This window comes from Eptesicus fuscus, chromosome 4, assembly GCF_027574615.1.
Source record: "Eptesicus fuscus isolate TK198812 chromosome 4, DD_ASM_mEF_20220401, whole genome shotgun sequence".
NCBI classification, from domain to species: Eukaryota; Metazoa; Chordata; class Mammalia; order Chiroptera; family Vespertilionidae; genus Eptesicus; species Eptesicus fuscus.
Window position 1 is genome coordinate 112,278,549 of NC_072476.1, and position 13,680 is coordinate 112,292,228.

At 68.8% G+C, this 13,680-nt stretch overlaps 2 protein-coding genes across 2 annotated transcripts; both read right to left on the reverse strand.

Moving 5' to 3' along the window:
* Positions 1-1,063: 1,063 nt before the first annotated feature.
* On the reverse strand, positions 1,064-6,101 carry MCIDAS (multiciliate differentiation and DNA synthesis associated cell cycle protein). Its single transcript, XM_054714331.1, has 7 exons — positions 5,985-6,101; positions 5,762-5,873; positions 5,547-5,635; positions 2,919-2,991; positions 2,297-2,502; positions 1,698-1,808; positions 1,064-1,501 (listed from the first exon to the last, which is right to left on the reverse strand). The coding sequence occupies exons 1-7, from the start codon at positions 6,099-6,101 to the stop codon at positions 1,064-1,066; spliced, it is 1,146 nt and encodes a 381-aa protein (XP_054570306.1).
* Positions 6,102-10,253: 4,152 nt separating this feature from the next.
* Positions 10,254-12,440, reverse strand: CCNO (cyclin O). Its single transcript, XM_008160141.3, has 3 exons — positions 11,972-12,440; positions 11,289-11,474; positions 10,254-10,937 (listed from the first exon to the last, which is right to left on the reverse strand). Exons 1-3 carry the CDS (start codon positions 12,320-12,322, stop codon positions 10,446-10,448), a joined length of 1,029 nt encoding a protein of 342 aa, XP_008158363.2. The 5' UTR covers positions 12,323-12,440; the 3' UTR covers positions 10,254-10,445.
* Positions 12,441-13,680: the final 1,240 nt, after the last annotated feature.

Genomic DNA, 13,680 nt, shown 5'->3' on the forward strand with positions numbered 1-13,680 from the left:
TTCTAGTCCTGACCTGTTAACTTCATAGCTGAGCTGATAAGAATTCTGAGCCATCCAGTGTGTATTTTAAGTTCATTTGTTAGACAAAACATGAGGAAATGTGGTCTCTTCGATCACTTTCTCCTTCTGAATGGCTAAATACAGATAACAGCACGCGGGGCGAACTGGAGGAGCCGGTTCTGCCCTGCCCGGCACCCATCACCTGAGCCCTGTGCCCAGCGGGCAGCCCCCCTCTGCGGGGGGGGGGTACCAGAGCTGGGAACGCCCCAGCCTGAGCCCCAACACAAGCACCCCCACGTTAAGAACTGGGTTACACGGCTACGCACATAATCTCACAACCGAGAAGGAAAGGAAGCCACACCAAGGGCAGCGAGAGGTCCAGGAAGGACTCACTAGCATGTGCGTCTTTCTAAGGTCACAGCAAGGCCTGCGTCAGGGGACGGAGCGCCCCCCTCTCCACGGGGGTTCACACAGTTTTACTTCTGCAGAGATTTCCACACTCGGTTTCTGGCCGGAAATACGAACTTTCAAGGGTGCTATGATATTCTTAAAACAGCTTGTTTCTTAAAGCTTTCCCGCTCTTCTGTTCAGACAAAGCTGTGCATAAAATGACCACAAACATTCACCACTAAGGTCACAGCATTGCACGGCGGGCGTCACTACCGAACGTGGGCGCCTGCCCGGCCGGCCTGCTCTGGCGGCAGCTCTGTGGCCCTCGCAGGCCAGCGGGGGCCGGGCTCCTCCTTTCTCTCCGGCAGCGGCGTCCCCCCAGGCCTGGGGCCGAGCTCACGACGGGAGCGGCCCGGCCTGCACTCCTCCGAGTGCTTCCTGCTGAAACGACCTCGCCTCGGAGCCGGGGCGCCTTCTCCTTAGAAAACGGCCACGTGGCCGAGGCCCCTCGGCTCTAAAGGCGCACGGCGACCCGCTGAGGCTGCTCAGTGCGCGCGCGTGTTGACAGGCGCACATCCGGGCGCGCGGCTCGCGGCGAAAGGGGCGGGGCTCGCGCTTCGGCGCCAGAACTCTGCAGCCACCAGGCGGGAGCCTCGCTCCTGGGAAATGCGGTTCAGCTGGGGACCCAGCGGAATTTGTAACCCCCGCTGGCCGTCCGGATGGTGAAGGCGTTGCCCTGGGGGAAAGAGAGGGTGCGGATGGTGCCGTGGCTGCGGATCGGGGTGCAGAAGGAGCCGCCCTCGTCCAGCTCCCCGCGGCTCAGGTCCGGCGCGCGCTGGCTGCAGTCCGTGCGCAGCCCCCGGAAGGCGCCGTGCAGGTGCCCCGGGCGGGAGGCCAGGCTCGCGGGCTCCGGCTGCAGGCGGAGGCGCTTGGGGTCGCGGCTGCGCAGAACTTCCTCGCAGCGCTCGGCCAGGTCCCGCAGGATGGCGTCCACGTGCGCGCAGTCCGGCCCCGCGGCGCCCAGCAGCTCCTCCAGGCTCCTCTTGGCCGCGGCCTTGGGCAGGCGGGGCTCGGCCGCCTCGCCCTCCGGGGCCTGCGTGATCATCAGCTTCTACGGAAGACGGAGGGGCCGGTCACAGCTGGCGGACCGCGCGGGGCCCACGGCACTGGGCACTTGGGCCCCCGCCGGGGACTCGGCGGGCTCCCCACGGGCCCCTCCGCCCCCACCCGCCGGGCCGGACGCGGGAAGCGGGGCGGGGTGCACAGGCCATTTCCGACTGCCCGCAGCGCCCGCTCGCGCCGCTTACGTCCAGCACCGACGCCAGGTGCCGGGTCCGACTGGCGAGTTCCTTCAGCCGCACGTTGCGCTCCCGGAGCGACGCGATCTCCTCCTGCTTCTGGGTCAGCGTCGCGTGCAGCTGCGGGAGGAGCCGGTGAGGGCAGCCGCCGGCCGCGCTGCGCGAGTCCAACCCAGACCCTGACGTCCCCGCAGGAACAGGAACGGGGACCCCGGGGCTTCACACCGGCAGAAGCTGAGCTCTGCTTGTGACTTTGTTTAACAGAATGCGCTCAGCCCGCACGCATCTCCGCCGCCCTGGGCGCGGGCGGCTGCCGCACTCCTTCCGCACCTGCCCGGCGGGGCCAGGGGAGTGTCCGGCTCAAAGGGCAGGACTGTCACGTCGAGGGGAACTGAACGGGAAGCTAATCCCGGCCCCCGGAGAGCCTCCTGAATGCCGCGGCCCCAGGAGAGCCGGGCGGGCGAGACTGTTCCCATCCGGTGGGGCTGGAAACGGAGCGGGAGCCCCGGGAGCCACCTGGGTCCCGGATCCGAGTCCCGACACCTGCCCGCTCCGGAGCCCGCCCCCCGCCCGCCCCCAGGATTGTGGCCGCCGGCCCGGGCCCCTACTTGGCTGTTCTCCACCAGCGCGTCCCCCAGCGCCCGCTGGTTCTGGTCGGCCACCTCCCTCCAGTACTGCTCCGGCGGCGGCGGGGGCGGCGGCAGGGCCCGCGGGTCCGGCGGAGGCGAGAGGCAGGGCCCGAAGGGCAGTGAGTCGCCCGGAGAGTAGGGGAAGTCTCCGCCGGCCAGGGGAGGCGACAGCCAGGGGGACGGGTCTGCGGGAGAGCGGGGGCTGGGCGCGCAGCCTGACCCGGCCCAGCCAGTGCCGGACGGGAGCCGCCGGGCGCAGGGCAAAGCGACGCGCTCCGCATCCTCCCCTCCTGACACCGGGTCCTGAGCGGGTCTCACCGAGGCCACGGGGCCAGGCCTTACCCAGGTCACACACTCCGCAGCTCTGCGCACCCCCGTCCCTCCCCCTCCTGGGCACATCGCGGAGCAGGGCCCCCTCCCAGGACCCACACGCGAAAGCTGAGAGCTATGGACCCCGCGAGTCATCTCCTCCGTGGCAAGGCTGGGGTCCCCTAGCGTCCAGGAGCCTGGCCCTGTGTGCGCTGCCGCCCCGCCTGGACAGGCGCTGGGGTCACCGCCTTCGGAACCCCCACCTTATCGAACTGCCCGAGACGTCACTTGCCTGCGAGGAGCTCCTCCACCGTCGCCCTGAAGTCCTGCGGGTCCCAGCCCGCCGCCGTCTGCGGGCCATGGCTCTGGGGTAAAGCGGCGGCGCGAGTCAGTGGCGCGCAGGCAGCCGCGGCGCGCGGCCCACACCGACGCTGTCCCCCGGCGCGGCGGGAGTCTGCCCGCCCTCGCCATCCCCCCGAAAACCAAAGCCCCACCCGAGGCGCGGGGCCCAGCAGGCGTGCACCGCCATGGCGGGAGCGGGGCGCACGCCGCGGGGACGGGCCGCGAGGGGCCAGCAGGGCGCGCACCGCGGGCGTCTGAGTCCCGCTGGGTCCCGCGGCGCTCAGCGCAGTGGCCCCGCCCCGGCCCGCGCGCCCCTCATTGGCCGCCCGCCAGCCAATCAGCGGCCTGCGCGCTCCCCGCGCCCTGGGAACGGCAGCGCGGACTCACCGGGACCGCCTGGGCCGCGGTGGGACCGCCTTTCCTGCCCGCACCCGGCAGCACGGGGGTCTCACAGGGCAGTGACTGGAGGCCGCGCTTCCCGCCGAGGCTCGGTCGCAGCCAGACCACCCGCCCCATGGGGGAGGAGGAGGGGACGCTGGGACGTGGGGCCAGAGACGCCGCGGAGAGCGCTGCGCTCTTTTTCTGAAAAGTCGGAGTGGACTCCCCAGAGGCGATGCACCTCCAGCCCTGGGCCTGCGCCCCCCTGGCTCCTGCTGTGCGCGGGGCGCGGGCCGGGAGGGCCAGGCGGCCAGGCACCTCCCGTCCCCTTATTCCCGAGCGTCTGACTTGATAAAACTCCTCGCGTGACGTGGGGAACGCAGGGAAGAGCCAGAAGTGCGGCTCCGCGGTGCAGAGGGGCGGCGCTGAGAGCTGAGTTGCCGCCACCAGCTCTGCGGCTCGCGGGCGAGGCTGGCGCCCTGGGTCCTCCTTCCCTGCACCTCCAGCCTCGGCGCCTTTCAGGGCAGCCCGGGCCCGGTGCGGGCAGCCCGGGGAGCGGTGTCCGGGCGGCGTGTGGACGCCCGTGAGCCCCACCGCACTGTGGTTGATTGACAGGCTCCTTGACTCAGGCGAGGTCTCTCCCTAAAGCCCTTCGTGACGCCATTGGGGCATTTGTGAGAAGAGGAACTGACTCCCACCCCGACTCTGAGGGCGGAGCCAGAGCCAGGCTCCCGCAGGGAGAGCTTGCAGACCTCCAGCGCCCCCAGCCGGAGGAGCCTGGGAATGTGAGGGGACCTTCCCCTGGGCCCGCCCCTTTGCATCAGCTCCGTCTTCCCCAGGAAAGTGCTGGGCCGCTTGGGCCCTGGGTGTGCGCTCTGCTCTCAAATTCTGCATCTTAGCTCCCCAATTAGACAAAAACCTGGCATTTCTCCAAGTACAACAGCCCCCCCCCCACCCACACACACACAGAAGGACACAGGGCATGCCCTCCAATGTTAAGTTCTAGATGTAAGCACAGGTCCAGCGAGGGCCTGCTGGGCTCCTGTACCTGCAAAGCAAACACTTGGAGGGAGGGCGTGTGTGGCTGGGGGGGGGGGGGGGGAGTGTCCCTGGAAAGGAGCCCGGACTCCTTCCGTGTTTGAGCATCTGGATCTACAAAGAACAGGGCACTGGCCTCCGCAGGGCGAGCCCGCGCTCCCTTCTGCCTGGACAACCTCTGCTCTCGGTGGCCAACCGCGCAGAGGCCCTGGGCTCTGTCCCAAGGCTGTGAGCACCCAGGAGGCCTGGGAGGCTCTGCCCCTCCACCTACTCCAGCTGTGGGCCGTCCTGTCTTCTAGAGAGTCCTGTGCGAGGCCTGCCGCGGGCCGTCCCAGCCCCGATGCCAGGAAGCTGGCCTGGCACCCTCCCCTGCATGCCTGGCACCCTCCGCTGCATGCAGCCTGGGCCTGCGGGCCTGCATATCCCAGAGGAGCAGGCTGCCGCCTCCGCCAGGGCCAGGGCAGGGCCAGGGCAGGGCCAGCCTGGGGGGCAGCACCGCGGGGTGGAAATAGAAGACAGGTGTTTGGGGAAAAGAAACAAGTCAGACGCCTCCTGGTCCCGTGAGGGAAGTATCTGAGCCTTTATCGGGAGGAAACATTTCAGAAGCGCCCAAGGGCCACCTCCGCAGTCTCTGGGTCCTTAGTCCCCCCCCTCCCCCCGCTTCCTCCTAAGGTAAACCCCCTTCCGGTCTCGATCCAGAGCTCCCCTCCCGCCAGGCTCCTCTGATGCCCGGGATGAGAATGGTGAGTGGGAGGCCGGAGGGGACCGCGGGAACCGAGGAGCCGTGTCAGATGCCCAGCGAGCCACTGTGCTCCCCTCCCCGCCCGGTCCCTCGGGGAGCCGGCACCCCTTCCGCTGCCGAAGCTCCAGGGGAGGATGGAGGAAGGCCCGGAGGCCCGGAGGCCCGTCTGGAGCAGGAGCCCTCGGGGAGCCCGCCCTCCGGGGAGCCCTGCCCGCAGCCAGGGCAGCTCTGAGAACGCGGCGGCCATGGAGACGCACCGGGAGGGAGGGAGGTCGGACCGCGAGGCTGGTTCCGGCCCCACGTCCCCTCCCCGCCAGCAGACGGGCCAGCGCTCCGCACGCAGGAGCCGGTGCGGAGACGAACCTGCGAACCTGCGGTTGGGGCGCCGAGGGGCCGCGGGGCCCGCGAGGGAGTGGGTACCTGCGAGGCGGCCGGGTCCCCGGCAGGCGGCGCGTGGGGCCCGAGGAGCGAGCAGTCGGCGAGGTCCTGCAGGTCGATGGTGGCGAAGGCTGCGCGGGCACCGGGGACGCGGGCGGACCGTGAGCCACGCGGGGACGAGGAGCCCGGGGGCCGCCCTCCTCCCGGCCGCGCGCCCACCTGCCAGCGGGGAGCCCGGGGGCGGGCCGACGGCTCACCTGGCAGCGCCGCGGGCTCGGCGCCCGGGGGGTCCTCGCACGCGGACACGGACACCGGGCCGCCGCCGCCGCCGCCGCCGCCGCCGGGGAGGAACTGCCGCGGGGGGACGAGCTGGGCGGGCAGAGACGGTGAGCGCGGGCCGGCCACGCCGCCGGGGCCCGGGGACCCCGCCCGCCCGCCTTCCCCTCCAGCCGCCGGGGCCCGGGGACCCCGTCCGCCCACCTTCCCCTCCAGCCGCCCGGGCTTGCCGGGGGCCGGGCCGCGCAACTCCCGCATCCGGTTGGGGCAGAGGCTGCCGAAGGCCCGGCGTCCCGCCGGGGCGCCCTCGCGCGCCTGCATCCCGCCTCCCGCCGGCGCCTGCGGCTCTGCAGGGTCCCGCGCGGCCGGTGGAGCCGGGGACTGGCGGTGCGGGGAGGGCGGGGAGGGCGCGATGGAGGACCCCGGCGGGCGGGGAGGGACGGGGAAGGCGGGAGGGAGGACCCCGGCGGGAGGGGCGGGAGGGAGGACCCCGGCGGGAGGGGCGCTCGCGCCGGAGGTGGCGCCGTCGGCCCCGGACAATCTGCGCGCGGGCGGAGGCGCTAAACCCGACGCGGCAGCGGCTCCCCCGGGCCCAGCGCCCTTTGGCGGGTGTTGGCGCCGCCGCCTCCGGACCGCGCCAAGGGGAGCGGGAGGGTCGGGTTCCTGGCGCGGGCGCCGCCTTCCCGCTCGGCGGCGGGATGAACCGCGAGGATTCTTTTCCCATTTTCTCCGCCCCGGTCCCCCCCCTCCCCTCCCCCACATCCCCACACCCCACCCTCGGGCCCCGAGCCGGAGCTGAACGCGTCTCCAGAGACAGCGCCCGGCAGCCTGGCCCCGCCCGCAGGGCTTCGTGGGAGACGGACCCCGCAGGAGCTCGCCCGCCCCGCCCAGGCGCATCTCCGTCCCGGTGAGGTGAGGGGCCTCCTGTGGGGCGCCTCGGTGTCTAATACCCGGTGGTCTTGACAGTGAACTGGGGCGCGGCCACAGCGTTTGGACAGGTCGGAGCCTGGGACTGACCAGAGGGCACAGCCCTCTCGTGGCCACGTCCAAGTCCCAGGTGGAGGGCAGCCCTCCCAGCACAGTTACCGCCAACAGCTGGGGTTGTGAGCTTGAACCTGTGGTCCGAACGCGTGGCCCCACGTGCCTGAGTGCTGTGGGCTTGGTAGGGTTCAGGTGCATGTAGTTGGGTAGGATCGAAACCCACGAGGACGTTGTGACCACGCCCTTCCTTTGCCTCGTGGAGTCTGCGGTAAAATAAACAGCTCACAGGCTGTGGCGCTGTCCTCTCCATCACAGAGGGCAGCGTCCCACCCGGACCAGCTTTCTTCTCTCGTCTGTCTTTCCTACATCCTTCGTCTTTCCTACATCCTTCACCGCCCCACTCAGGGTCACCCTTGGCCGTGCTGGCGGGGCACAGTGAACCATCCTCTTTATTTGCACCTGTGACCTGGATTAATAAACAGGACCCTCTAGCAAGGATGGAGAGTAATAACAGGACTCCTAGCAGGGATGGAGAGTAATAACAGGACCCCAGCAGGGATGGAGAGTAATAACAGGACCCCTAGTGGGGATGGAGAGCAATAACAGGACCCCTAGTGGGGATGGAGAGTAATAACAGGACCCCTAGTGGGGATGGAGAGTAATAACAGGACCCCTAGCAGGGATGGAGAGCAATAACAGGACCCCAGCAGGGATGGAGAGTAATAACAGGACCCCCCCTAGCAGGGATGGAGAGTAATAACAGGACCCCCTAGCAGGGATGGAGAGTAATAACAGGACCCCAGCAGTGATGGAGAGCAATAACAGGACCCCCCTAGCAGGGATGGAGAACAATAACAGGACCCCCCTAGCAGGGATGGAGAACAATAACAGGACCCCCTAGCGGGGATGGAGAGTAATAACAGGACCCCAGCAGGGATGGAGAGTAATAACAGGACCCCCTAGCGGGGATGGAGAGCAATAACAGGACCCCAGCAGGGATGGAGAGTAATAACAGGACCCCTAGCAGGGATGGAGAGTAATAACAGGACCCCTAGCAGGGATGGAGAGCAATAACAGGGGACCAGAAGGGATGGAGAGCAGTAACAGGGGACCAGCTCTGCCTTTGGGGTCAGTGCCTGGGGATGGGAACCAGGCTCCACCAGGTGCATGAAGCCCAGTTTGGGGGAAACAAGGCTGACTTCAGGCGTGTTGCTGTGACTGTCACGTGACCGGCCGTGGCTGGCTGGATTGATGCTGTTGCCTTAGGAGCCTTTCGGCTGCACCTCATCCCCCGGGGCCTGGTCCAGGCTGTCTCCTGAGCAGCCCGCCACTGCCAGCCCATCCCTGCTCCCCTCCTCACTCCAACTTCCAAGTCTGTCAAGTAGGGGGGCTCTTAGCTAGGTTTCGGGGTGATCTCTACACATGGAGACCAGCACCGATTTTCCAAAACAGGCTCATTTTCCATCAGAGTTCCACATTGGGGCAGGAAAATACGGGCGTTGTCCGTGAACTGTATCCTAGAGCAGCCGACGCCAAGCCGTGGTCCGCGAGGTCCGAAAGGATGGCGACGGCTGCTCTAAGGAAACCGGTGGCACAGGACCTGGAGGAGGTGACGGACAACACGAGTCCCGCCTGGAGGGCTCTGAACCAGATCACACACACACCTTGGCTGCGTGGAGCAACGCTGGGGAGACGGCTCCTCCCCACGTCACACGAAGAGCCTGTTCCCGCCGCCTCCCGCCTGGCTGAGGCGGGCACTTTGGAATTTGGAGATGATCAGCCTTTCCTGTCAGCGTGGGATCACCACGTCCCCTTCCCCAGCCAAGGAGACCAGCCTGCAGAGGTTGGCAATGGCCTCATCAGGAGGAGGGGGTGCCGAGGGCTCAGTGAGGGGCCTGACGGGGGAGTGCTTGGGGGGCTAGTGAAGTGCAAGGAGACTGCTTTGCTTTGAGTTCGTTTGCGTTTTATTTGTGCCTATTGATCCTGCCTTTAGACTTCCCCTAATGCAATAGAATCTCTTCAGACAGAAATCTGAACAAACAGCATCACGAACAGCAGTACGTTCACCTCCGGTTGGTAACGTTTTCCTGCACCTGCTTTGTCTCGGTGTGATCCCCTCCGTTCACGGTGCAGGCTGCCGCCAGCCTCCGAGGAGGCTTGCTGCGTGCTGGGCCCCTGCCGGGGATTTGCATGGGACGTCTCATTAAACGCCGACCTCCCAGGTAAGTGCTTCTGCTCCCCCTTTTCACAGAAGACACTTAGACCTAGTGACGAGACTTGCTTAAGGTCACCCAGCCAACGGACCCCGAAACCTTGTTTAATTGGTGCTTTACACTAACTCAGCAGTCGGCAAACCCATTAGTCCACAGAGCCAAATATCAACAGTACAACGATTGAAATTTCTTTTGAGAGCCACATTTTTTAAACTTAAACTTCTTCTAACACCACTTCTTCAAAATAGACTCGCCCAGGCCGTGGTATTTTGTGGAAGAGCCACACTCAAGGGGCCAAAGAGCCGCATGTGGCTCTCCAGCTGCAGTTTGCGGACCATTGCACTAACGCCCTCACAGCCACCCCCACGTGGCTTTCAACAGCCTGTTAGAGTGCAGCCACGCCCCTTGCAGAGGCCTGTGGTGGGGAGCTGAGCAGGTGGCTGAGGGGCCTGGATGCGGAGCACCTGCCTCCTCCTCACCTCTGGCAGCCACGGTCCCTCTCTGAAAAGGAGACAAGAGCCCGGCCTCCTAGGATTGGGCTGAAATGAGGCATGCTGAGCACACTGCCTGACCCTAAGCACCCAGTTACCACGATGCCTGTCAGAGTAGCAGGTGTGAGAGAAGCCCGGCTGGGACCGGGTGCTTGCAGGTAGCAGGCTGGGTTGTGGTGGCCATTCCTGCCCTGCAAAGCCCCGATTTCCAGCCCCTGTGAGGGGCGGGGAGCGCTCCCTCCCTGTGCCGAAGGCCTGCCCAGTCCCAAGGCTTCCACCCCCTCTCCGTCTAGGCAGCAGGGGCGGCTGCAGGTTCCAGGCTGCCGTACCCCCCACACCCTCCGCACCCCTGGGGTGAGCCATCCCCGTTCTGGGACAGGAGGGCTGGGGGGGGGGGGTGTCACAGGATCCCTGCCTACAAGTGACTGACTCACCTTGTCACCAGAACCAGGTCACCTGGACCTTCGGGACCTGGTGGGGTTCTTACTGATTTTGGGGAGCGGGAGGGAGGAACATTGACGTGAGAAACAGCCAGGGGGTGCCTCACAAGGGACTGCAACCCAGGTATGTGCCCCGGCCAGGAACCGGCCAGCACCTGGTGTAAGGCGGATGCTGCACCAACCGAGCGCCCGCCAGGCTGACCTGGGCGCTGACAGAGATGCCCGTGGCCTGGAGCTGGAGGGGGAGGACCCGCGATTGCTGCCTGTTGCCCGGGCCTTCGCCATCCTCCGGGACCAGCTCGTGTCAGAGGGACATTCAACAAACCCGGACAGAGCCAGTCAGCCAGACAGCCTGTTTATTGGGGAGAGGCGCCCCCCGGGCGCCCAGTAAAATAAATACACAACCAGACACAACCATGACGATCCTCCAGTTTCCCGCCGCCCGCTCCGTGGGCCAGTGCCGCCCGCTCTCACTGCAGAGGCCGCGGCCCCGCCCGCCCCCCAGCCCGGGGCCAGGGCGGCCAGGCGGCCAAGGCGCCCTCACTCCCAGCCGGGGCTCGGGGACAGGCTGCTCGGGTCGCAGGCCTGGAGGCGCAGCACGTGGGCCAGGGGCGCGCCGTTGATGGCCACCAGGAGCCGCAGCTGGGCCAGGCAGTCCTGCAGCTCGGGCTCGGGGTGCCCGCCCAGGCGCAGGTCCACGGGGCGCGGGAGCCCCAGCAGCCGGTCGGCCAGCGCCAGGCAGCAGATGGCCAGCAGGGAGGGGGCGTAGCCGCTGAAGGCGTAGTCGGCCAGGCTCAGCTCGGCCACCGCGCGCGCCAGCGCCTGCGCCTCCAGCGCGTGCGAGACCGGGGCCTGCCCGGCGTCCACACGCGCGTGCGTGAAGTGCTCCAGGAAGAAGCTGAGGGTGGGCGCGCCCAGGCTGAAGCCCAGCTTGTGCAGCACGATGCGCTCCAGGTTGCAGAGCTGCTGCCGAGAGAAGGCGCCGCCGCACAGGCCCAGGAGCTGCTCCACGCGCGGCGGGTGCACCTCCACCTGCAGCACAGGCCGCTCAGCCCCCGCCGCACCCCAGCCTCCACCCGGGAGAAACCGGGCCCCTCCCTTGTGCGGGATGGCCGTGACTCCCACCTGGGTCACCTGGCCGCGCGCCCAAGACCTTCTCTAACCACGTCCCGCCGAGAGACGGGCGAGGAAGCGGAAGGGGCTGCCAGTGCACGAGCCGCGGGGACGCGCGCAGCCCAGCTCAGTGGGGGCGGGCCGGGGGGCGGGGCCGGGGCCGTGGGGTGTACCGTGCGCCGCCGTCTGCCGAGCTCGGGGCCCAGCACGAGGCCGTGCGCGCCGGAGAGAGCGCAGAGCCGGGCGGTCCCAGACCCCGCGGGCAGGTACCTGTTTGCAAGCGATGAGCAGGGACGTGACCCCGAGCAGCTGGAAGCAGTCGGCAGCCACCGGCGTGGTGGCCAGGAAGCGGTCCAGGGTGTTCACCGCCAGGCACAGCGACTCGAAGGAGAGGCCGAACCGGCGGTGCACGGGGATCAGCCAGCTGAGCAGCTTGCAGCGCGACTCCGCGGTGACCTGCCGGGAGGGGGGGACTGAGCTGGGGAGAGGCCGAGCCGAGGAGCCCCGGGGGCTCCCGTCCCCCAGGAGGACAAGGAACGAGCTAAATGCGTGTGAACTGGGAGGCGCGGGCGGCGCCGCTGCGAAAAGGGTCGGCTGGGCGCCCGGACCCGCCCCGGCGCTGTGCCGGGAGCAGCAGGTGCCGCGCCGCCGCTCGGCACTCCGTGGGGCCGGGCCCCCGCCTCGCAGGTGAAGAAACGGCTCCGTCGGGATTGGCGAGCAGCTCGCCGGGGCCGGGGCCGGCCGACCCCACCTGCGCACGGTCTTCATTCCGCTGCCCCTCCGCGCCCGCCACCCAGATGGAGACCGAGCGGGTCCCCGAAGGCGGCTTGGCCCCCTGCGCTCCGCAGTCACTGCGGCCCCTTCCCTGGGACGGGGCGGGGCGGGGCCCGGCTGGCGGGGGCCAGGCCCGCGGAGGAGGGCGGGCGCGGCGGGAGGGCTCCACCGACGCTCACCTGCGGCTGCCGCGCCAGCGCCTCCCGCGCGTGGAAGTGACTCTCGCGCGCCCTGCGGAAGGCGTAGCAGCTCTGCCCGTAGTCGCGGAAGGTCCGCAGGTCCAGCTGCACCGGCTGCGGGGCCAGGCCTCGCGCCCGGGGCGCCGCGGGGCTGCCTGCGCCGTCCGAGCCGGAGCTGGGGGACGCGAACAGGTCGCCGACGCCCGAGTCGCCGGGGGGTGAGCGTGGGCGCAGGGGCTGCTTCCTCCGAAGGCGCGGGCGCCCGAGCTTCTTCACCGGGGCGCCCGGGTACCGGTCCTTGCCCCCTCTCCCCGCCCCGGCGGCGGGGCTGGCGGGGCACGGGGTCACCATGCTGCGGCCGGGGCCGCCCGCTGCTCTCGGGCCGCGGCGGGCAGAGGCGCGGGAGAGAGAGCAGAAGCCGGGGCCGCGGGGCGGCGAGGCCCTAAGTACGGCCCGCGCCTCCCTCCGCCACGCCCCCCGCCTCTCACTGGCTGGGCCCGCGGCCGGGAGCCGGGCTTTCCCGGCCAAACGACCGCCAGCGCCGCCTGGGAGCCGAGGAGGAGGAGCCGCCGCGCCGCGCACCTGCCCGCGCGTCCCGCGTTACCCGGGCAACCAGCGGGGCCGCGGCCGGAGGCGCCGGCAGGGGCGGGAGCGGAGGCGGAGCGGAGCGCCAGGTGAGCGCAGCGTCCCGCTGAGCGGCTCCGAGAGGGGCCGGTCCAGGGGCACCTCCCTCCGGGCCGGGTCTGGCCCTTCCCGGCCGGCCTGCTCCGGGTGGGGTTCGTGAGCTCCGCCCAGGAGCCCCGCACGAAGGAGCGGCGACAGACCGTCGGCGGGAGTTTTCTGCAGGAACCGCAGGAGCAGGGGCCGCAGTTCCGTTCCGCGGCGCGGTTCGGTGAAGGCAGGACCCGCGTAGCCTGGTCTGGCGGCCGGTCCAGCCTCGGAGCCTCGGGCAGCGGTCTCCGCACTTTGCCCCCCGCGCCCGGGGGCGCAGCGGCTGAGGAACGGCATGGCCCGAGGGTGGCATCCCCGCCTCACCGCGTGGCCGTCACCTTCTCCTCCCGGCCAGCCTTTCCTGGCTCCTCCTGCTTCCCGTCCGGAGCCTGCGGAGGGGCCGGTTCCTCGGAGGAAGCGACCCGCCCTGCAGAAGCGCAGGGGCGCAGAGCTGCAGGGGTGGGGGCCCGGGGGCGTCCCGTGCCAGAGGGACCACTGCCCCCCGGTTCCCTGGGCCCCGCTGGCTTGGTCCGCAGCTTCCCGGCCTGGGAGAAATTGGACCCTTTGGGAGACGGGCTCTGGCGGCCCAAGTAGCATCTGGGAGCCTCACAGGCGTGTCCCAGGCAGAGAGCCCACCCCCAGGGCCTCCAGGAGCCGCTGGGCCTTCCTCACCCTCCCAGAAAAAAGGCTGCCAGTTGCGTGTAATCCAAGTGTAAATCTCTGCCCCCCCAAATGTAGTGGCTGGAGGTGGTACCTTCTGGAGAGGCAGCTAGAAGGAAAAGGACCACCCCGGGTTCTGACCTAAGAGTGGATTGTAACGTGGGAGAGGGGCTAAGAATCACCTGTATTTCACACAGCTGCCCGGGCTCCCTCCTCCTCTCAGGCTGTTGTGGGGAACCTGGGAGGGAGGCACCCTTAAATCTGTGAGGAGACCCGGGATTCTGACTTTCCCACCGGCGGGCGGCCAGGCGGGACAGTGGGAAGAAGCAGTCCCCCCA